Consider the following 22,814-nt stretch of genomic DNA (forward strand, 5'->3'; position numbering starts at 1 on the left):
CTGTCGACTCTTGTGAATTCTAATAGGTCTAATTGCATAGCATCAATTCATCATCTTAGCATCACTTTTTATTATTAGCTCTCTGAATTGTAATGTGCTCATAAAGAAGTGTAGTAGTATATCAAGGATGACATGGTACCTGGCCTATTGTAATCTTCCTTCCTTTCCTAATGTTACTTGTGAAATTAGAAGTTTATTATGTGGTCCTCCTTTCCAGAAACTACTTCAAAATTTGTCTCCATGACGAAAGGGATACTGTCTACCTCTGAATTTGCATTTATAATTTCTCTGCTAAATGATAGTCAGTCCTTTTTTTTTTTCTTTCTAAATCATTCCCATAAATCCTGACCATAATGTGTTGGCTGTGAAACATCTATCAAAAGCTTTATGACAGGATCCTTTGTTATTACTGAACGTTATTTAAATGATGAAGACTCTAATGAGGTAAAGTTCCCAACAAAACTTCTGTTGGTTGAGAAGCAGGGGGAGAGGAGCACTTGGTTATATTACAATCTCATTCTGTGGGAATTAGGGAAGGAGGATTGGTTTCATGGGGTGTTTCAACCTTCTCAAACAGCAGCCAGTGCTGCCAGGTGATTTTCCAAGTCCTGCAGCAGCCCAGGTGGGTGTTAGCCCTGGGCTGTGTGACTGGCACTGCTGAAGCCATTGGATCCCCTTTTTTGGAGTGTTGCTTTCAGGCCCAGGACCCGCGTTGAAAACGTTCACGTGCGCGAGGCCGGGGCGTTCGCCACGACTGCGTCTGGCTGGCTCTGAAAAGAAAAGGTGCAGTGGTGTCAGCAGAACGTGTGAAAGTGCACGTCTGTGTTTGATTTCCTCTTCTGCCATCTTGCCCAGCCTGGTTTTGCTTGCTTGGCTGGTGAGGTCAGCCAAGTGCTTTGCTGCTCCACGCGCTCCCATTTCCAGCGCTTTGTGGGCAGTAAGAGCTGACATTATTCTTGAAGCCATTGCTTTCACCATGGAAATTCCAGTTTGTCTCTCTGACAGCCCACACAAGGGGAAACAGTGCTTTTTGAAAAGCCCCAAAGTACAACTTTGGACTCCTAAGAAGTCCCTCTAATCCTCAGGCTGGGGTTCAAGCGGTAACATGATTTTACAGACATTTCTTCTTTTCCTGGGGAAACAATGCATTGAACTTGTGGACACTGCAGGTGGCAAAATAAGCATTTTGCCTGCATAACAAGTGCAATAAAATTGACAAACATTTTTCTCAATGTGGTTTCCCAGAAATGAAGCAGTTCCCTTCAACAGGGTCAGCCTTGGATTTGGAAGTGGCATGTGGTTCTGACACTTGTCACCCTCGCAAGTTTTGCCATCTCCCCATTAGGTTTTTTTTCAATTTGCTGCTATTTCTAGCCCCAGTCTTTCTGGTTCCCAGTTCCTAAACCCCAGTATCCCTTTTTGAGTGGCTTGAGTTAGAAATTCTCCACTGGTGATTACTGTGAAATGCTTGTGACAGGCTAAAGGCATGCTGTAATATTACTGAGCACATTAAGTTGACTTTATTTACATCTGTGTTTGCTTTATAAAAAGTCGAAGCTCATGAGTGTCCTTCAGCAGCTCTTTTAGCTCATTACGTGACTTTCCAGAAGGTTGTTTAAGTACATTTTTCTCAATTGAGCTGAACAAGAGGTGACACCAGTGTTTCTCCAAGGGCTCTTCCTAGTGACATTGACATGGAGAACATTAGCAGTGCAGTAAGCCTCAGCAAGTTGCTAACAGTTCACTTAGCAATACAGTTTTTATCTTTAAAAAAACACACTTTCCCTGTTTCTTATTTTGGTATGTTTTCTCGTGCTGAAAATTCAACTGTTTACAACTTACACTGATGCAAAACACTTTCAAGATGTTTGTCAAAGCTTGTTTTTCCCTTGGAACCACAGGAGCATTACATATTGTGTGAAATATCGTACCACAATTTTTGCTAAATACCCTCGTTGGATGCATTTCATGTTTGTACTTAGCTTTTTTTTTTTTTTTGTCTGCCAGCAATTCTGAACGCGTTTGCCGGAGCCTTTTAGCTCCTTTCCACCTCGGTGGTGCTCACCTGTGGTGTTGGTGAGCGGCTCTGTGTTGTGAGCAGGCAGCTGAGCTGCCCACAGTCCATGAGAGGACTCATGGACTCAATAAGAAATGCTCAATAAGAAATACTGCTCACAGGCACAATCCAGAGAGTGAATGGAGTAAAGATGGAGTGGCCTCTTCTTGTCGTCTTCTGTTCTCTCCTTTTGGTGTCTTTCTGAGCTGGAAGGCTGAAGGGATCAGATGATTCCCATGTGATGCTTGTGGTATCTGTGGAAGCTCAGTTGTGAAAGAAAACTGATAAAAGCACTAAGGGGCAGAGCACCATGGCCAGACAGATTCATTTCTTTGTCCCCTCAGCTGCCCTGAGTCACATCCTGCTGCCCTGTCAGCAGAGGTGTGAGCTGAAGGGAAAATTGTCAACTTGGGCTCAAATTTAAGGAGTCCTGAGAACAAGCAAGGTGTAATAAGTTGTGGGGTGTGTTCTGTTTGCACTGGGCAAAGGCTCTGGTCTGCTGAGCAAGCAGTGTTAGGGCAATTCTACCTCCTCTGTACCCCTGCTCTCCCGGGGTAAATGGCTGCTCTCAGTCTTGATTCAAGAGCTTTATTTACTTAGTTCTGCTAAAGCAGTAGTTGGATTTATTAACAGTACAAATTAGCCTTTTTTTTAGTTCGAAGTACTCAGAGGAGTGATAGCTGCTTATTACAAAGCATGCAGGTAGCAGGGTTGAAGCCCAGAAGTTCTTCTGTAAATCTGTTACTCTTTTCTCTGTTCCATATCTACAGCACAGATAATCTGTCTGTGGTCTGTGCAGACACATGTCTTTCCATTTCCCTCCTCCCTCTAGGACCGGGCTTGCTTGTGCCCTGCCTCCATCATCTGCTGGGTTTTCTCTTAGGATGGATTGCAGAGCACGGGATTCCAAGTGCTAATATTTGTCTCATTGCCAGCTGATGAAACTAAACTATCTTTCAAACTAGAGAGCTTCTCTGGGAAGAGGTGGGGGAGAACGGTCCAAGGAATTTATCCTGGCATGTTCAGCACACTCACAACTCGGCGTCTGGAATATGTTGATATCAGGAGGATGCTTTACTGTGCTTTCAGCCACCCGAAATTAAAATACAGTTGATGATAGAAAGTGATATTCTTCTTTTATGCAGGAAGTCTCATCCTGTGGTTCAAGGAGCTGTCCAGTTATTTCACTTATCACACTTATATAAGGCAATTAAAGTGGCACTGCCAACTGGAAACCTAGTCAGCTTTTAAAAATGAGTTGGGCTTGCTTTCGGGTGCTGCATCATATGTCCCTCTTTCCATTGACTCTGTTTGAGTTTGGGAGAAAAGTCTCAATAGTAAATTTAATTTTTTCCACTTTTTGGTTTTTTTTTTTGTGATGGGCTCTTAGGTTTAGTGGGGCAACCATCTCTTAAGGAACAGATTGTAGACAAAGATCTGTTAAATGCAGCTTGCTAAAAGTACAGAAGATAAATACTTAAGGTCAAGTAAATTAAAGACTATGTGTATTTCTTGTGAAAGTCAAAAGGTAGTAAGAGTGAGACTTTTCGGTGATGCCCTCTGGAAGATGAAATGGTGTGCATTCCTTCATCCTGGAGGTGTGCTCTCATTTGCTTTGCTGGTGTTTGGAGCCTTGTTACCTTTAAGCAGTAGTCTCCCCAGTTTCTGTGAGATTTCTCTAAGCTTAGAAGCAGTTTGCCAGTTTGGAGCTATAATCACTGTGTTTATTGCTAAGAGGAGAATTCAGTGTTCTCTGTGTAGAACGGAGTCCTGTAGTTCAAATGAATCCTCAGCTCTCTCTTTAAACTGAAATTTGTTGCATTTTTAAAAGTACTTAATGATTTCAGTCTTCTAGTTTCTAACCTTCTCCTCCGTCTGCATCCACCTGGATTTGAGAGGTGATAAATGATACCCAGAGGCTGCACAAGGCTCTATCTGTATTGCAGGAGCTGTGTTGTATTGTTTGTGGCAAGGGAAATACTGAACTTTCCTTCCACGGTTCCCAGTGTTCAAACTTGAAAGTTAATGAGGCTGATTCAGCTGCCACTGGTTTCTTTAGAAGATACATGGAGAACCTGTAATTTTTCATCTTTCTCTGTTTTTCTTAAGGAAGACATGCAAAATCCTTAGCAGAGCATCTAATTTCTGCTCTGAGGGATATGTAGATTAGAGAAGTGTCAAACAAAATAGATGTGCTCCAATTTCTGAGGTGAAAGAAGTTTGTTTATCCCCAAGAAAACATATAGTCATAGTAAATGAAAAAATGTACTACCCTTAAGGAATGGATGCACAACTGCAGCTATGAATGTAATAAATTTGCCTTTGAAATTCTTAAGTCATACTTTGCCTCTTGAAGAAGCTGATAAAACTTCCTCTGAAGGAAGCAATTCTTTCAGTCTTTTTAAAAACTTTTTTACCTGAAGTTATCTGATTTAAAAATTTGTATCCCTTCAAATGGGTAGATAAAACCAGTGTGGTTTCCTCTCACTTCACCTGAGCTTATTCTGCTGCTAATTTGTGATTAAGGGTTGTTTAGTTTGGTCTTGTGAAAACTTTCTGCTATAATCACTGGTCCTTTCCAAGTGAAGGTCAGTGTTTTGTAAGCTTTTATGCTAATACTCCTAAATTCTACATGAAGGACATATAATTTGGGTTAAAAATGGAAAAAATTGAATAAGGGAAAGAAAGCCGTGGAGTATTGGCACAGTATCTGGGGATCTGCTGGTGTTTAAGATGTCCCATGGCCATGGTAAACATAACCACGTTGGATTGTTTTCTTTGTTTCTTGGGATGTCTTCCTTTGTTTCAACACCCATACAATGAGCTTCACTGGATAATAAAGAGCATTTTAATAAGAAATGCTGGAAGTTATCAAAATAGAATTTTTAGAGAAAAAAATCCTTAAAATAGAAAATAAAGAGCTTTTGCCATTGCTTGTTGTTAAATTATCAGAGCACTCTGTACACTGTTCAGAGGAAAGCATAACAAATTTAGTTTGAGTATTAATCTTTTCTGGATAAAAGGAATCTGGTACTATGTTTTGTAGTGAGGCTGAGTGAGATTTTTTGTGGACTTTTTTGTGGATGGTTGGTTTTCTTGGTTTATTTCTGTTCTGTTTTGGGATTTTTGGTTTGTTTTGCTGTTTTATTTTCCTCACATCCTAAAGGGTATATTTATGCTTATTGTGCAGTACTCCAGCAGAGGTAACTAAATTCACTTCAACAGAACCGGGCTGGGTTCTGAGAACAGATGAAGTGTGATAAGGAGTCCATGCTTTGAGAAGCTAAGAACATAAATTAGCTCATTTCTGATTTCTGTGCCTCTGTAATTAATCCAATTCCACAACCAGAACTGAAGTTAACTTAATCTTCATTTGCATTTTTATGACTTGATTTGTGTTGCGTGTTTTTGGGGGTAATAGTTGCAAGATTGTCAACTGAATCAAGAATCAAGTGGGATTAAATATTCCTTGAATTTACATGGCTGGTAGCATATCCTTCACCAGGTTGTAGATTTTGGTGTAAAACTTTTGTGGAATGGTAGACTGAGACTCTGTCTAAGTGTCTGAAGAATAAATACTCTCAGTTTAGGGTAAGCAAGTTTATTTTTGAGTGTTGAAAAGCCTGAACAAACGATTTAAACCCAAACCGGCTCACAAAGATCTTTTGATATTCAGTGTAGTAAAAACAGAGAATCTCTGTGGTGCATGCTTTCCTATGTGTAGCAAACATGAACAAAAAGACAGATCAGGACATTTTTGTCTCTAGCCCTGTCCACTTGTGAAGAACAATGGTGAAAGGTGGAGAGCACTGCTGGGGTCAAGGGGGTCACTTGGTGTGTGTTTTCACAAGCCACTCGATGAGGAGGGTGCTTGGCTGAGCTCTGCTGCCACAGCAAAGTGAGGTTTCCTCTGATGTGTGGAGGACAAAATCTGCTTGGGGCAGCACAATTCCATCTTTTCTGGTTTTCTTAGGTAGATTAAGGTCTTTATTTGGGTAGGAAGGTGGGGAATGAGGATAACACTTAAGCCCTTCTGCTGCAAATTCTTCCAGGGGAGCTTAAAAAAGAAACCAGGAGTAACAAGATGTGCATGTCACAGCTTCGTGTTCAGTCCTGTCGTGTTCATTTCCCGTTCACCTGTATCACAGCTGTGCCTATCCCAGGCAGAGCTGTTCCCTTCCAGCTTCACACGCAGACAATTATTTCCGTGGGAGCTGTGGGGCCGTCCGTCTGGCCGCTGCTTTGACATCTGTCATCACGGCCCCAAACTGCTTTGTAAAACCTCTCGCTTTGGGATGCAGTCCTGTGTCTCCCAATTGCACCGCTCGCTCTCCCGCCCCAGCAGAGCCTGCTTTTGTCCCCGCCATCGGTGGCACGGCCCTGGCGGCAGGGCGACGCTGGGGGCTCACCGGTGGGAGGGGAGCGCTCTGGGCTAGCGCAGACATACTCGGGACTTGTATTTAGTGACAGGCACGAGTGCCAGAAAGGTTGGGCTGTGCCTTGTGTGGCTGAGTTCCCTGGCCGGCTGTCGAGGCCATGGCGGAGCCGAACAAGCTCTCTGTGTTTGTCAGCTCCCCCCAGACGCTGAGCTCCCTGCTAAATGCCGGCTATTGAGGGCAAACTTCTGCCGCTCCCCGAGGGGTCTCTCACACTCTGCAAATCCCTCGCCTCTCCCTTGGGGAATATTGTTTTCTGACTGTGCTGTCTTGTAGTTACGATACACGTCTAACCCGCAATGAGGGATGCTGGTTAATAATTTACAGTAAATACATTCTTTACCTTTCCTCGGCAGACAATGCCATTGAAGTGAAAAACGGCTTAAATATTTTACACAAATGACTTCTAGATATCGTAGCTTTTGCAGCTAATGAAACATTTTTTTTGTGTTAGCCCAAAACAGCTAATTAATCACTGAAGGCAGCTACAAAAGGTACAAAGTTCAGATGGAGCAGTGCTGCTTGCCCCAAGCCTGAAAACCTGAGACTGACTCTAACTGCTCATAAACGCAGTGTATACCTAGACAAAGCAGAGAACTGCATTTGAACTTAGGAGTTGTATTGTATGTAGTCACACACAGCAGTCAGTGATTTATAAAAGATGTCTTATATTTATAATATTCAGCTCTGCTAATCTACTTTTGGAGACACACAGTTAGACTGCGATCCTGTGGGATTCGTTTCGGCTGAACTTAAAATTATCTGAAAATGCACTTTTTATGTGCAAGTACATGTAGCTAGAAATAGAAAATGAAAAAGTTGAGCAATTTGTATACCAAAGTAATAGGCTGCTCACATTCCTGAAGTTGTAGTTTCACTTCTGAAATGTCTCCTTTCCTCATAAACAATGTTTTAAACCAGCAGCTTCATTAGCATTAAAAGCAGTTTGATCCATTGTTGTGGCCTGAATCCCAGATAAGGATGTGCCTTCCTTGGGGGCTCTCCACCTCAATGTACTATTAAAAATGTAAGCAAACATCTCTGCTCTGTGTACACAAAGTGATTTATGTACCCATGGACTGCAGCTCTCTTCTTAATGAAGTTTCCTATCCGTGCGCTTGGCTGGAAGACTGACCACGGTAAATCAGCAACTCCACAGCAGTGCTGGCAGCTTCTTTTGACATCAAAGTTAAAATACCACAGGTGGTTAGTGTGGCATTCTCTGGGTGGTGGCTGTTCCCTTTTTTGACCTGTTTACTTGGTTCTGAAGATCAAAAAAATGTGGTTTGGTTCCTGGGAAGTGTTTGCATCTCTCCTGTTTGACCTCACTGAGAAGTGCTCAGACCCCAAAGGGTGCAGGTGCTACAAGAGCGAACAGGAGCCAGCTTTTCCAGCCAAGCTGAATCTTCTTTGAGTTTCTCTACATTTTCCCCAATTTAAAAGTCTCTAGATGATGTTTCACTTCTGTTTCAGGCCCTAGTGTCCACAGTGTGCCTTCAGGCCATGGTCACGCCCCTCCCCACTGCCTTGCTGCTGCAGCCGGTTTGCCTTCTTTGGTGAAACTCATGCCTGCGTTATCTGTCCTGTGGCAGTCTTTTCCTGGAAAGCCCATGCTCTTCCCCAGGGTGGATCCTTGCTCTGGCTGGGTGTGGAAGCTGCCAGCTGGGGCTGCACATCCGTGCTTGTCCTTGCCAGCAGTGCTGGAAGCTCACAATAGAGGCTGGCAGCTGTAGTGGGTGGCCAGAGCAGCGGGACAGCAGTTCTGCCCTGAATTCCCATTGTGGCCAAATGTTTCTAGACCTCCCCTATGGCACACACTCCTCCACCCTCCATCTCTCTGCAGGGGATAATATGTGAGCAGAAAGGAAACTTTATTGTGGCAGACAAGCTTCAAGTTTGACAGTCTTTGTTGGTATATTAAAAATAAATGATGCTGCTTCAGCCTGTGAAGTCTGGTTCTCAGGTAGTGACTGCATGGGTTGAAGGAGGGGGAAGAGCTGTTGGGTTTTTTGGTTTGTTGCCTTTATTCCTGTATAATCTCAAAGGGGTTCGCCCACCTGCAAACTTTAAGGTATTTTGGAATAGCTTGAGCAGAATAACATGTAGTTTAGGAAATGTACGTATACACTGATTTTATTGACAATGCACAACGATGAAATTATTACTTCCCTGTTTGTTTGCCAACCATGAAGCACTGGCTTATTAGTAATGCTGCTCTGCTAATAAAATCTTTATAATGTGTTTCAGAATAATAATGTGCCGAGGAAAAGGATTTCTTTGCCAATAATATGCTGTAAACAACTACAATAGTTGTGATACTTTATAAACCAGTTCATAGAATCAGAATGCTTTGGGTTGGAAGTGACTTTAACCATCATCTAATTCCAAAGCCCTTGCCGTAAAATGTCTCGTGATAGATTGGGTTGGTCAGGGCCTCTTCAGTTCATAACCATCTTTTGTGTCCTGTCCACCTGTGATGGACTTGGGAAAATTTAAACATAAAAGCTAATGACTGCATTAAAGGTTAACTATTTACATAAAGTGTCTGGTGCAGCAATACAGGATTGCTGACAAGTTGCTGTGAAAATGCTAAAATTGGGAATTCTGAAAAAAAAATGACAAAAACATTTTGCATTTATTTAGAAGAGGCTTAAAGCTAATGTTTAGTAATGAAAGACTAAAGCAATGGAACTAAGGATTTAGTAAGTGAAATGCATCTAGAAATTAGACTGTGGGAGTTTGATACAGAAAGACTCTGGCAAGAATTGGTACTTGATCTGTTCCCCAAAACTCCTTCTTGCCTTTAAGTAATCAATGAATAATTTAAGCCATGATACTTCAGCTTTCAAGGAGCTGCAAGTTGAAATGCAAGCAACTCAGCCTTAGCCAAAAGAAGGAAATGTTTATGGTTTTTTTATTTTCTTACTCATCCTTTACACATTCTTTTTAAGTTGGTTTTATAGTTGTTCCTTCATTTGCTTGTTGGCTGCTGGGTACTGTGGATTTGAAATTCATCATGGTAACTCCGATCTTTGTGTCTGTAAATGTAGAGGGGACTTGACTGAGATGAGATTCATGAGTATATCTCTTTCCCTGTAGAATCATGGAATCATTTAGGTGGGAAAAGACCTCTAAGGTCATGGGGTCCATCCGGTGACCCAGGCTGCCAAGTCCGCTCCTAAATCATGTCTCTGGCTCAGTAATTAGAATTCACCTGTTGTAAAATAAAAAAACAAGGGGAAAAAAGTCGAGAAGTTGGGGGCTTTTTTCCCCTCTCTGTGAAGTTGTCAGCACTTCCAAACAAAAATGTTCCTTGGAAAGTTTCAACCTCCAGGAAACTGCTATAGTCACGAACAGAAATTACAGTCTTGGGTAATGGAAGCACTCCCAAACCTTATCTCCGCACACAGAAGCAAATTTTAAACCAGCTCTTTCCTTTTTTCAAGTCCTTTCTTGATAGTTCTCCGTTCATGATGGCAGCTAAAACACGTGTAAGGGTGTAACTGTGTCCTGAACTCACGGGTTGTGCTGGTGTCCTGCTGTCACCCTGCTCGGCAGTGGATGAAGGCTCCACACCTGCCCGATGGCTCCGTTGCAGGGAGGGCTCTGCCTGGCAGCTGTGACATTCGACAGAAATTACCCGATCTCTCCATCTTGCTCCCACAACTGGAGAGAATTACTGTGATCAGAATGGAGAGAAGAGTCCTCAGCCTTTGATTTACTTCCCAGGAGGGGAGGTTTCTGTAGCAGTTGGGAAGTTTAGCTCTTGCAGGTTTCAGTTTCCATCGCAGCGGATTCCTCAGTGATTCTGGGCACTGGGGATCAGACGTGCTTTTATTTCCTGATTTGTCAGTACTTTGTGGCTAATGTCTAGAAAATGTTTGGAATTTTTCAGAACATCGTGGCTCAGCATAAAAACCACATTTTAGGTAGCTTGACATTTAGGACTTGACAGATGATGTCTGAGTTTAAAATAAATAGACAGTCTACATTTTAATATTAGTTTGTCCATTTTCTCTTATGCTTTGGCATATGTTGGATGGAAATCATCAAAACCAGCTTGGACCAAGAATAATGGTGTTAATTCTGCAGGATTTGTGAGTAAATTCAAATATTCTGGAGTGTAGCAACAGCAGATGTTTCTTGGAACCCTGCCCCACGTGGGACAGAAACACAACCTAACAGGGGACCAGTAGGACTGCAGTTGAAAGTGTTGGGATAATCCCAGTTTGTGCAACATGGAAAAGAAATAAATAGTGCCACTGCTTATTTCTGCTCTGCATTGTAGGAAATTATAAAGAAAGGCAAATTAAAATGTACATCTGCCACCATAAGTCATTTTATTATGCTCATATATGCTATAGAAGAATGATATGTAAAAAGTAAATGTGCTTCATAATAATTGGGGAAAGGAGGGAGATTTAAAAAAAAATCATGGTACCTTTTAATTTGTAGATTTCTTGTCAAAGTTTTTTGTTTTTTTGTTTGTTTTTTTTTTTTACTCCAGGCTCTTAAATTAATTTTTCTTAGAGAACTTTAGAGACTTTGATTGATTGCAGCATCTGATTTTGATGAGTCCAAAGGCATCACTCCTAAGATGACTGTGCTTTCTCTGTTTGCTCGTCACCAATTTCTTCAAACAGAATATTTTGTTTTATTGCATGGCATCTCCATCTGCTCTGATGTGAGAGGAAAGCATGTTTTTTTGACTAGCCAACACATTGCTAGCTTTTCTTCTTTTCAAATGGTTGCTGAGGGAGAGCAGAGATGACCTGTGCATCGCCAGCAGTGATGGGGTTCTGTGGAGTGAACTTGCCCAGTGAGTGGACTTGGAGCAGTGGGAACAGGAGTTGCAAAGTTCTGCAGTGTTTACAGCTGTGGAGTTGTAGATTTACGGGATTTGTGCAAACATTTCATCTCTCCCGTGTGTGCATTGCAGTAGACATGTAACAAGCATTCACTGCATCTTTCTCATTTCCTCCTTTAGTCCAAATTCTTTAAAATTTAACCTTTACTGATTCAGGTTTAATTACTGCACGTGTAGATTATGATGTGTTTTACAGTTAAATACATTTGTTTGCATTGTTTTACCTACCTTTGTGTGTAGCTACCATCCCAGATCGGATTGATGAGTGACACAGCAGCATCTTTAATGTTTCTTTATCTTTTTTTTTTATTCACTGCAGATGTGATCCATACTGTGGGGCCAATTGCAAGAGGCCATCTCACTGACACTCATAAAGAAAACCTAGCAAGTTGCTATAAGTCCTCTCTGAAACTGGCAAAAGAAAACAACATCAGATCAATCGTGAGTATTGTGGACGAACACATTTTTTTCTAGTTTGGATCTAGGCTTTGGATCTTGTTTTTGGATCTAGTTTTTTCTGGTTTGGATCTTACTGTCCTTGATGTAGAATAATTATGATTGTAAGCTTCCAGATACATTTCTTACCCTTTGTGATATGAAACTCCCCCCAAATTAAACACGATTTGGCCAAAACAATTGCTAGATGAAAGGGCTGATCTTATTTTAGGAATTAGGGGAAGCATGCCTGGTAGTAGGAGTACAAACAGCTGTCTCACTAAGGAAGGGAGGAAGCTGATCCTATGGCTTATTCTTATACTGTATTATTTATTAAAAAACCCTAAGAAGCCACTGGTCAGGAGGATAACTGTTTGCAGTATAGGCTCCTAAATAGCTGAGAAGTGATTCATTTGTTGCTTATTCTACCCATTAATATTTCTTCCTAAAAATAAGGGTATCGGTCAATTGGTCATTGGTTTTAGCACCCTCTCACCAAAATTGATCATAAAATAGCCTATTCTGTGATATTTCATTGAACTATGAAGTTCATTGAACTTGAAATATGTGGTGCAGTTTTGTACCTCAAAGGCCACAGAGAAAAGGAGCGTTTCCCTCTCCAGCTCCAGAGCTTTAATTCCGTAGGTCACGCAGTTGCAGCTTAAGTCTTCACATATGCACAGGTTAGTTCCTTGTGGGTTTGAGAAAGAATTTGTGTTGTGGGCCTGACTTGACACTTTTGGGGTCATTTTGGCTGCTTATGTGATAGCACATGTGTTTGGCAACTGGGAGTGCAAACATGCAATCTTGAGAGTGTTAGCTGAACCAGTGGGGTTACATGGGGATGGAATATTCAGTGAGGGCACGCTATTAACACTGAAATATCACAAATGGAAAATAAAGCTTTTCAAGCATCAGGACAGTTTGTAGGGCTTGGAACTGAATGTAGATTGTGCCCTTCAGAGTCAGACCTGATGAATATCACTCATTCCTTTCTTTTTGGTGAGAGCTCTGCTCTTCAGCACTTTGTGTGCTCACGACATCCTCTCTCTGCTTCTCAAAATTGACCAGCAATCCCTCATTTTGCCATTACACAAACCATTGTGGGGTTTGTTTTCTTTGGTGGGTTTGGGGTTTTTTTAATTCTAGGCATAAAAATTAGAGCTGAAAACACCCTTGGGTTGGTGGGGATGTTTTGAGCCCCTCCGTGGTGTTCTTTAAACACTGAAGGTTGTTGGTGTCTGCTGTGATTCTCACTGGAGCCAGTAAGAGCCTTGTGCAGTTGCTCCTACATCCATCCTTGTTTCTGCCTGCTCTGGGCAGTTACAGGCTTTTGGAGCATTCAGGTAAGTGTGAATAAAATTCTTAATGTCATTTGGTAAAAAGACAATAGAATAATAATAATGAAAGGGTGTAAAAAAAGAGTATTGAAATAACAAAGGAAAAACTTTAGCAGGCGTTGGTCAGTGCAGATAATGCCTGTATCTGTCGGGAGTCTGAAATTTTTGGGACATTCTAGGTGGTGGCATGGTGTTTGACATGGAATGATGGAAAGGGGTTGTACTCATGGAAACTGGCCTGATATTTCATGGTGACTGGCCTGTTACTTTAATGAGGAAAGCTAACCACAGGAGAAATCATGCACAGGTTATTTCCTCGCTGGTTAAGAGCTGTTGACTGTGCACCTGTTTGAGATAAAAGATGCTCAGCACCCAGACTTGCAGAACACAGCTGCACAAACTGAGCAGGAGCCAGGAGCCATTCATTCATGGCAGCAGTTAGAAGCTTAGCAAGCAATATGGATTTTCAAGTCCACATGACAGATCACGGGCCGTTCGGAAAAGCCCAAAGTGCAGCCATTTCAGCGGTGCCTCAGGGAAGTGAAGGCTGCTCGAGTGTCTGTCCTAATGAACAAATGAAGCCTGGAGAAAAGTAAAATGTGTAATTCATTCAATTAGGGAGCAGTAGATTACTGTGAGGCTGAAGGAAAAGAGTGCAGAGTGTAAGTGGGTCTCACAAGCACTGTAGGTGTAGAGGGAAGGGAAAGGAAGTGAAGTAAAATATATACAGGTTTCTGAGGCTTGCAGAGACCCAGCTAGAGGGAACAAAGGATTAAAATTGACTCAAATAGACAACATTTGAGTGCTGGCTCATGGCAACAGAAATATTTGCAGTAGGAAGAAGACAGATAAAAACTGAGGGGGACAAAAAGGTTACCTGTGTGAAATAAGAGAAAATCAGCTGTGCCGATAGATGGCCTATTTTGATTGCCTCGTTAAGAAGATGAAATAAGTACATGAAAGAGAAAAGCAATGAATTTTAAAGTAGATAATGAGGAAAAGGAGGGAAAGCCATATGTTAATGACACATAAATAAACAGGTACTGGTGACAGCAGGTTGCAGTATGCTACAAGAATTACCTAAACCAGACAGCATCGGTGCACTAGCATTGTAATAACTGAGAAGGAAGCAGGAAGACATTAGATTGTAACAGCACGGATCTGTTACCTTCAAAACAGAGAAGGCAACTCTAGAAATGATTGCAAAAAGAGGAAAAAAGCCCCACCACAACTGAAAATATTTTGAGCATGAAATGTGTCAAAGGAGTTAGAATTGCTGGAGGCTTTATGAATGGAGAGTGATGATGAATGGCACCGTATGGAGCTGGACCAAAGCATGCAGGGTGACTCAGGGTGCACCACTAAATGCAGTTCAATTTCACTTCTTAATGATTTTTGAAGAGTACATAAACACCTCATTAATTACATTTACAAATGATACTACATAGGCAGTGTTGCAACCACTAGAAAAGGACAGAGATGTATGATAACAGTTGATCAGAGCCTGTGAATATAACCTCATCAGCATCCACTCCAGCACCAGAGGGGAGTTTCTGCCTTTGTTACAAAGGAAGAGAGGTCAAAAATGTAGCTGACAGCTACAGCAGAACTCAGCACAGGAAATGATGGAGTAGCATATGGAGGGGTAAAATAACCCAGCTCACAGTCAGAGTCAGAAAACCAGCACAGTAAGGAAATGGTCTCAAATCATAAGTCTCAGATTAGATGTACTTAAAGCAGTTACTTGTTTCACTATCACTGTTGTTGATCTGCCTCTGGAGAAATGATGGATGCCATAGAGATTGTATTTCAGTTCAAAGTGGACTAGGGAGAAGAGGAATGGGATTCAAAATGCACCCAACTCTCTTATGTGTGTGTGCATGTAGTTGTTCCACACACAGGAGGGGAAGCAGTAGCCTTGAAATACTGTGTAAATTCTGAGATGCAGCTTTATGGAGGGGAGGAGAGAACAATGTCCCTGTCTGTGTGACAACGGGGTAATTACATGGTGGAGCTGACAGTAATTTGGGTTGCATTCACATCCAAGGTGTCCAGGCATGGATGAGAACAACTCTGGCTAACTCCTGAGGGAGCACTGATATCTCATCTGAACGTGTTATTATCTTGGTATCTAAAAAATAAATAAGGAAAGCTGGGTACAACTGAAAATGAGATGAGGGAATGTAATGAAATGCCCATCAGAGTGATTGCCAAGGCTCATAATCCACCAGCAGCCCAGCTGTGGGTGAGGATCTGCATAGCCATTAAGGCAGGAAGAAAAGCCTCAGGAACAAATTTGATCATCCTCAGCCCCTGACATTTGTCTCCTGAGCCTGTTTTCTGAAAGGTTTTATATTCAAGGTGAGGTTTTAAATGCCACATCAGCTATTTTGTACAGAGTTAGCCCCTCTCAGGTCATCTGCTCCATCTGCCTTCCAGGTTACCACGGTTTGTGTTAGTGTGTCCTTGTTACCCTGCATTCCTAAATCCACGCCTTGCTTTTTCCTCTGCACTCGTAGCTGTGCTCCCTCTAGGACACTTGTGCTGCTGTCTGACTGTTTGTGTGGTCAGGGGGAACCTTTTGTGCTGGATGAGTCTTATTTATGTAATCCTCTGTCTGGTGAAAGGGGATACTTGAGACAGGTTTCTGTTCATCTCCACTTCAGTTGGTGCAGCTGAATGGGAGAAAAAATATTTCAGGCAGTGTGAAGAGAGTAAATAGTTGGTGTTTGAGCAAATTAATTTTCTTAAAATGTTCAGAAGAATCTCTTAATGGTAAAAAAATTGTATTTTGATGTTGGTCTCTTTTGCACAGTACTAGGGATTGCTATCATACATCAATTAAGTCTCTGCTGCCTTAATACTGGAAATACCTTATAGGCACTAAATCTTTACTGAAAGGAGATACAATAAAAACCAGTCTAATAAGTGCTTTTTTCCCCCCTGTTTTTCTGTACTGGTTTTCTAAATAAGAGTCTTACAGGCCAATTAATTGTAAAGTTAGCAGGCAGACTGGGGGAGTTGTAATCACTGTTTTCAGATTTTAAATTGGTCCCCTGTTTACACAGCCTTTGAAATTATTTACTCTGTGGTGCTCTAAGTTTTTCATGGGACCTCTCATCCTGCTTTTCTTTGCGTGCACTTCTTTGAAGCCATCTGATACCCTGGAAGCTTTCTGAACATCAAACACTTCCCTGCCACCTATTTCATTCAGACTTAGCTTGTGGTTAAAAAAAAAAATTCAATCAACTGCTGTCAGTCAGAGCCCGGATTGCAGTTAGACTTTGTGAACTGCACAGAAAATGAAAACAAGATTCTGTGTGTTGCTGTGGGTGGGATGCAGGCCAGAAGAGCTGCAGTGTGTTTGCAGAGGAGGCAGGGTTCCCCACAGTGGGTAAGGAAATGGAGGAGGTCTGTCTGGGAGCACAGCTCTGCTGTTGTCCAGCACCGTGTCTGGAGCTGCAGGCTTCAGGAAGGCTTCATGTTGGCAGGGGGTGAATTGTGAAGCTCTAACAAGAAGCATTTCTTTAGCCTGCACCCTCTGACCTCCACCTCGAGGGAGAATTATAGGGGGCCAGAGAGGGCAGCAGGAAATCCTCTAAGAATGTGGCTTTTTGAGTTGCAAAAAGAGCTCTGCGTATCACCAGCTAATACTAACGATATTATATACAAAATACTTTTTTTTTTTTTTCCTGTTGGTCTGTTGGAGTCAGGTAGGGAAGAGTTCATGCTGTCCCAAAGACTTACTAGATTAGTTTGGTGTGGCATTAAAAAATCCCCACACCGAAAAGATCTGTCTCTTTCTGCCTGGGTGTTTGTGCTGTGAATGCAGAAAGTTGTCCTGCTCCAGGGAAAACCTCTTAGCTGGACTTCTCAGAGGAGCCACGCTGCTCCTGCTGTCTGAAGTCCATGAAAAGGCAAAAGGGCATGTGGAAATGGCAGAGAGAGCCTGTTCAAGGGTGCCTTGCTCATCGTCAGGTCGAGTGGAAAAGCCATTGCCCAGTGCTGGGGTGGCCAGTGACCTGGAATGATGGGATACTCCCGGAGAGCAGGGGTGTCCCTCCTGTGCACACAGCTGGGGCTGCACTGGGGGAGCTGCTTTACAAAAGGACGTGAAACAGGATCAGGACGTGCTTTTGAAATCCCTGCTCTGCCTCCCTGCCTGGGCTCTTCTGGCACTGCACAGTGCATGGCACGGGCTGTGCATTTGCAGGGCTTTAAAATCGGAGTGTTATTTGAGGCTTTGGTAGATAGTCCTTTCATTTATAATGAAGTTAATCCACAGGGAATTTCAACTCTTATCCCTTTTTTAGCTGTTTTTTCGTAAACAAAGGTCATTTAATTATATTTTGTCTGTGATTGGGAGAGTTCATGGAAATACAAGTAAAACCTTGTTGTACAGAAACCCAACTTAATAAATACTCAGAGCAGCATACAAAAATCCCTCAGGAGAGGTACATGCCACTTAGATGTTTGAAGAACTTGAGAAACAACCAAATTTTTTTTCATTGTCTAAAATATTTGTAATTAGGGATTTTAAAAATAGGTATGCACCAGTGTTCTTGGTACTTGTCTCCACTTTCAAAAGGAGGCTGTGCTTCTTCTCAGCTGCACAGTTTCATTGAACTTCCTTGGAGTGGAGACACGTTTAGCCTCTGTGATGCCTGAATCTTCAATTATAACTCACAGGCTGCAATTTGCAATATCTATTTCAAACCCAGCATGTTTTCAGCTCCTCCTGTTGTAAATGATAAAATTCATGAAAGAGGAATTTTCTTTGAATTGTAGGAAGATGCTTAAAGAGGTGCACTGTTATGTATTGGTCTAACAGTTTGGTTTACACTCTTGCCTTTACCTGTCTTGTTCTCTTATGCTGTAGAGTTATGTTTTAGAGAAAAGTGATTTTTTTAAATTATTTTTTTCCTAACAAAACTTATGTCTTGCTGAGAATGTTGCCATAGCAATGAGTTGTAAGTCTGAAATTCTTAAAGATTGGCTTTATTGTCATGTTTTCTGATACAGATTCATATCCATCAATCAGAAGAGTTGCTTTGGAAGGAAATTTCCGCAGTGTCATAAATCCACTTAATTTGTTTCTTTGAAACACTTGTTTAACTTGTAAGCTATGATTTGACTGATGTTCTGTTTTCAGACTCAGTTTTCTCTCCAGCTTAGCCTTCCTGTATTTTTTTCCTTTCTAGCTTCCTTCTTTTAGATATTTTCCAGCTAATACCCCTAAAAATTAATCTCCTACTTTTTCAGTTTGCTTAATCATCATGTTGGCATCAAAGGAGGAGGTTGTGATCTTTCCCTCTGGTTCCAGAAATTATTGTAGTTGGCCATACTTTTCTTGATCAAAGGTGACTCTGCTGCTTTGTTTTGGATGTGCTCCCAACTGTTTCTTCCGAGATGATCTTGGTAGATTGAATTTGAACCCTGCTTCTTCAATCTGGGTTTCATGAAATGAGATGTATTCAGCGAGATGAAGTGTAAATTGCTGCACCTAAACAGAGATGCTCATTCAATTGAAACAGGCTGGGGAATGGTTGAAGCACTGGACAGAGAGTCCTCAGAGAGTAAGCTCAAGTTTGTAGTGGATCATGCCCTGGAGGTGTGTTGACAACCTTACACTGTTATGGGAAAAATGATGGGAAAAAGCAAGAAAGGAGCAGCTGTAGAATGACAATCAAACAGGAAAAATTGTGGAGTTATGTGTTGTGCTACTGTGTCCAGTGAGAACACCATGTCTCAGAAGTGGAGTTAGAAACACACCAAAAGTAGAGTGAAAGAGAAAGGATTTTAAACCCAGAACAGAGATTAAAGATGAGGAGAGGAAGATAAAAAAACCCTAATCCATAAAATGCTATTGAGGAGTAAAAGTAAATTGTTGTCTGGGCTGGGGACAGGACAAGAACAGACTGAAATTACAGGATTGGACATTTAGGTTTGAGATCATGAGTGATTTCCTAACTGGGAGGTTGGTAAAACACTGGGAAAATTGCTTAGGAAAGTTGTGGCTCCACCAGTATGTGTAGGTGGGCCACAACTAGCATTTAAATTTTGATTCTGCCCCCCTCTGGTTATATATGCAGTACACATTTCCTAGGAGGAAGAGGATTTGTTTGATTTGGTGCTTGAAATGTATTACAGTGTTTGCTTCCCGTGGCTCGGAGTGGCAGAAGCAGCTCAGAGGCGTACAGTGATCAGCTGGGAATGTGTTTTATAAAGGCACCACACAGAAAGGATTTGTTGTAGCAGTGATGATGCCGTAACCTGCTGTGACTTCCTTTTTTAAAAGTATTTAGTTGAGTATTCATGGGTTGCTTCCTGAACAGGAATATCCACACCCCCCTTAGGGATGAACACCTTAGCCTAGGGGTGCTGACCCTCAAGCAAGCATTTCATTTGACCTCTGAAGGCTTGGAACAAGCTTTGAAATTGAGTGATAGCACAGAATTTGTGTGTGTGTGTGTCCTTTGGATGGCATCGTGTGATCTCACAGGGTGAAAAACTTAGATTTGGGATATTTTAGTGTATGGTGATCCATGGGAGCCAAGATGAGAGCTTTGGGATTAGTGAATTAGTTGTATTTTTGCACCTTCTTTTTCCTTCTTCTTCACAAATTTGGGTGGTTTTCTGTAACTGTGTGAAAGAAGTCCACACTGCGGGTTTTGGGTGATCATTATTGGGCTAGAAACAAATAATATAGATGTCATCTTGTTATTGATAATTAAGGCTTAAATAACCTGGAATAGACACCATCTTAGCTCACTTTCTCGACCTGTTAGAGAGAGCTCACATCTCATGAGTTTGTAATGGATAAGGATAATAAATTTGAGCGAGACTTCAAAAACGTCTCCTGAGTTTTACTCGCCCTGACCTTGGAGCAGGAAAGAGCCAGGAATTCCCACAGCCAGTCAGACTCAGTTCTCCATTTTGTTCTCCCGTTGTAGCTGTCCTGTAACATGGTGATCTTTGTGATGAGAAGAGGGAGGAAGGTGAGTTATTTTGGGCGGGGGTTAATGAAGCACTGACTGAGCAGTTTGGAAAAAAAACTACCCCAAACTGGTGGGGAAAGAAAGGAAATTACAAGTTCAGGAGTAAATTCTACATGTTTGTGTATGTCATGGGTTTAATGTGTGGTAATTTGCCAATCACCCTGTGGGAATTCTGTGCTTAAAAGGGTGAAACTTCCTAGAGAAACGCTGCGTGTTGGCTCAATAATTGGGGAACTGTCTCATTAGGGAAGGATAAAGTACAGATCTGTCAGACAGTGGACCACAATGTTCATTATATGAGACAGCTCATAAAACCCAGGGATTGCTGCAAAGTCTACATCATAAAATGTAGAGGAAGAGAACGCTTGATGTTTCTTTGCAGAGGAAATTGTGCTTTATTTGGATTGAAAGAGAATTTAAAAAGTAATAAAAGTGGGCTAGAGGGATCCTTATTTGCATGCACATCTCAGCTGTGCAGAGTCAAGTGTTTAAGAAGCTCCTCATTTGAATAGCACCTTGTTGTAATGGAAATTCATAGTGAAAGTTAAGCAGGTACAAATTCCTGTCAAATCCCGGAGAGCTGCTGAGCTGTGGCCATCAGGCTCTGTGCAGAGCTCTTGTTGTCCTTGTGCCTGGCTTCCTGTCACCGGCCTGCTCCCTGTCACCTTGGTGCAGTTTGCAGCCTCTTCAGGAGGGCTCGTGGCCGCTCTGGAAGGGCAGTCCCTGGTACTGCAATCCCTGTGAAGGCTCACGGGATTCCCAGCAGCAGCAGCAGTGCAAAATAAAAGTTCCAACAGGCTTGGTTTGTTTGGGGTGGGTTGTTTGTTGGTTTTTTTTTGGCACTGACTGCTGTGATTCTTTCCGCCACCAGAAGAGGAGTCAAATTTTGCTGAAATTAGAAATTGCTTATTCACAAGATTTTTTCTCCTGGAGGTACCTTCTGTGATGCCTGAAAATGTAAAGAGGGCGTTCTGGCAGATAGTGACTTATCAGTACCAGATTTCTTTTTTGTCCCCTTGCAATTTGATGTTGAGGAAGAGAGCGTGTGATGCTGCAATTTAGCACTGCACTGTTCTCCCAACATCCTTGTCACTTGGCTTTTTTTATCTCATAATTTTGAGACACTTCTGTACATCCCATTTGCATTTTTTAAACATTATCTATGCAAAGAACAAACAATACCATGCAATTTTTACTTGGTTTTTTTTTTTTAAATTTGAAATCAGTCATTTTTTCAAATAGAAAATTTAAAAAATCAGTTATTTTGAACATTTTTTTTATATTTATATAGCTAATATGAAGCAAGGAAATGAGCAATTAAAAGCATAAATTATTCTGTGTATCAGATGGGCATCATAATACTTATGTAGGTTAAGAAAAATAAATCATGAGAGCATAATCTCTATTTAGGATCAGAGCAGATATATTGGAAAGTAATTCTGAGGAGTAATCGGAAGGGGCATGCTTTTGTGAGCCTTATTTGACAACTCATTAAATATGATTTTCCTGAATTGCTGGTAGTTGCTTGGAGCCATTTACATTATGCAGAAAGGATATATTAAATTGTAGTTACACATATAAAGGAACAGCCATGTTCAGTAGTCAGTTACAAAATTTATACCCTTACCTGAGAGGGTTTTTAATATTATTTGTGTGGGATGATGTCACGTTATCTTTTAAGGTCTCTAAAGTATAAAACCATTGAAATTGGAGTAATATAATATAAGTAATATGACTGGTACTTCAGTATTTATTCTGATGAAATATTAATTTCTGTCATCTGGGAAAAACTGTTCTCACCAAATAAAAAACTCCATGCAGTCCACATTCAAATAAACAGTTAGGCAGCCTGATTTTTCAGAGCCGACTCCCATATCAACTCCTAGTGATGCCTGTCAGTCAGGATTTAGAGTTTGGTTCATTGCAGAGATGAAAACAAATATAACAAATACAGTTAGTTGCTCTGGTAACAGAAAATATGATATAAAAGATGTGGTGCTGTAGTATGACTTCCTGTGGCTTCTCATAGAAGAGGATCACTGCCAGGGGAAAGAATAATTTTGATTGGGTCAATTATAGGTAAATGACTTTTTTGTTTGCTTTTGTTATGTCTTTCCTAAAAGATGACTGCATGAGCAAAAGTTGTGAGCCAAGAACACACATTTCTGCAGATTATAATTAGCTGTGGCACATTTAGTTTACTAGGGATCTTAGTAAAAATGATTATTTATTCTATTCTCATTGACATATCACATTGTGAATCTTTTTCTGAGGAGATAAATCTGTGTATTGATGGGGGTTTTTGAGTTTCCATAGATTTCTGAACTTGCTTTGACATATACTGGCTGTTTTAAACCTTTATGAATTAAATCTTAGCCACAGAACCGTGCACTTCCAGAGAGGTGGAATCCACACAAGACAGTGGTTTTTGTTCCTACTGCTTGATGTAGTTTGGGCAGAAACCTTGGGTGATGAGCTCAGTGTTTGGGCAGAGTTATCCACTGACACATCCTCCTTGGACAGCTGAGTCCACACTTCCATACCCAGAGGGCAATTTTTCCCCTCCTTGTGTGAAAAGGGAAGACTGGAAGCACATCCGAACCCACAAGGAAGGCGGGAGAGCACACGCCCAGCAATTTTTTATATTCATTACCTGTTGGTTTTCCTTACTGTGGAATGCAT

At 41.5% G+C, this 22,814-nt stretch overlaps 1 protein-coding gene across 1 annotated transcript in view; it reads left to right on the forward strand.

The window, feature by feature from the left end:
* Window positions 1-22,814, forward strand: part of MACROD2 (mono-ADP ribosylhydrolase 2) — an 837,487-nt gene that overhangs the window by 477,875 nt on the left and 336,798 nt on the right. The window contains exon 6 of the mRNA XM_063391546.1: window positions 11,679-11,800. Coding sequence (XP_063247616.1) covers window positions 11,679-11,800 — 122 coding nt within the window. The remainder of the gene's footprint in view (window positions 1-11,678; window positions 11,801-22,814) is intronic.

Source organism: Prinia subflava, chromosome 2, assembly GCF_021018805.1.
Source record: "Prinia subflava isolate CZ2003 ecotype Zambia chromosome 2, Cam_Psub_1.2, whole genome shotgun sequence".
NCBI lineage: Eukaryota > Metazoa > Chordata > Aves > Passeriformes > Cisticolidae > Prinia > Prinia subflava.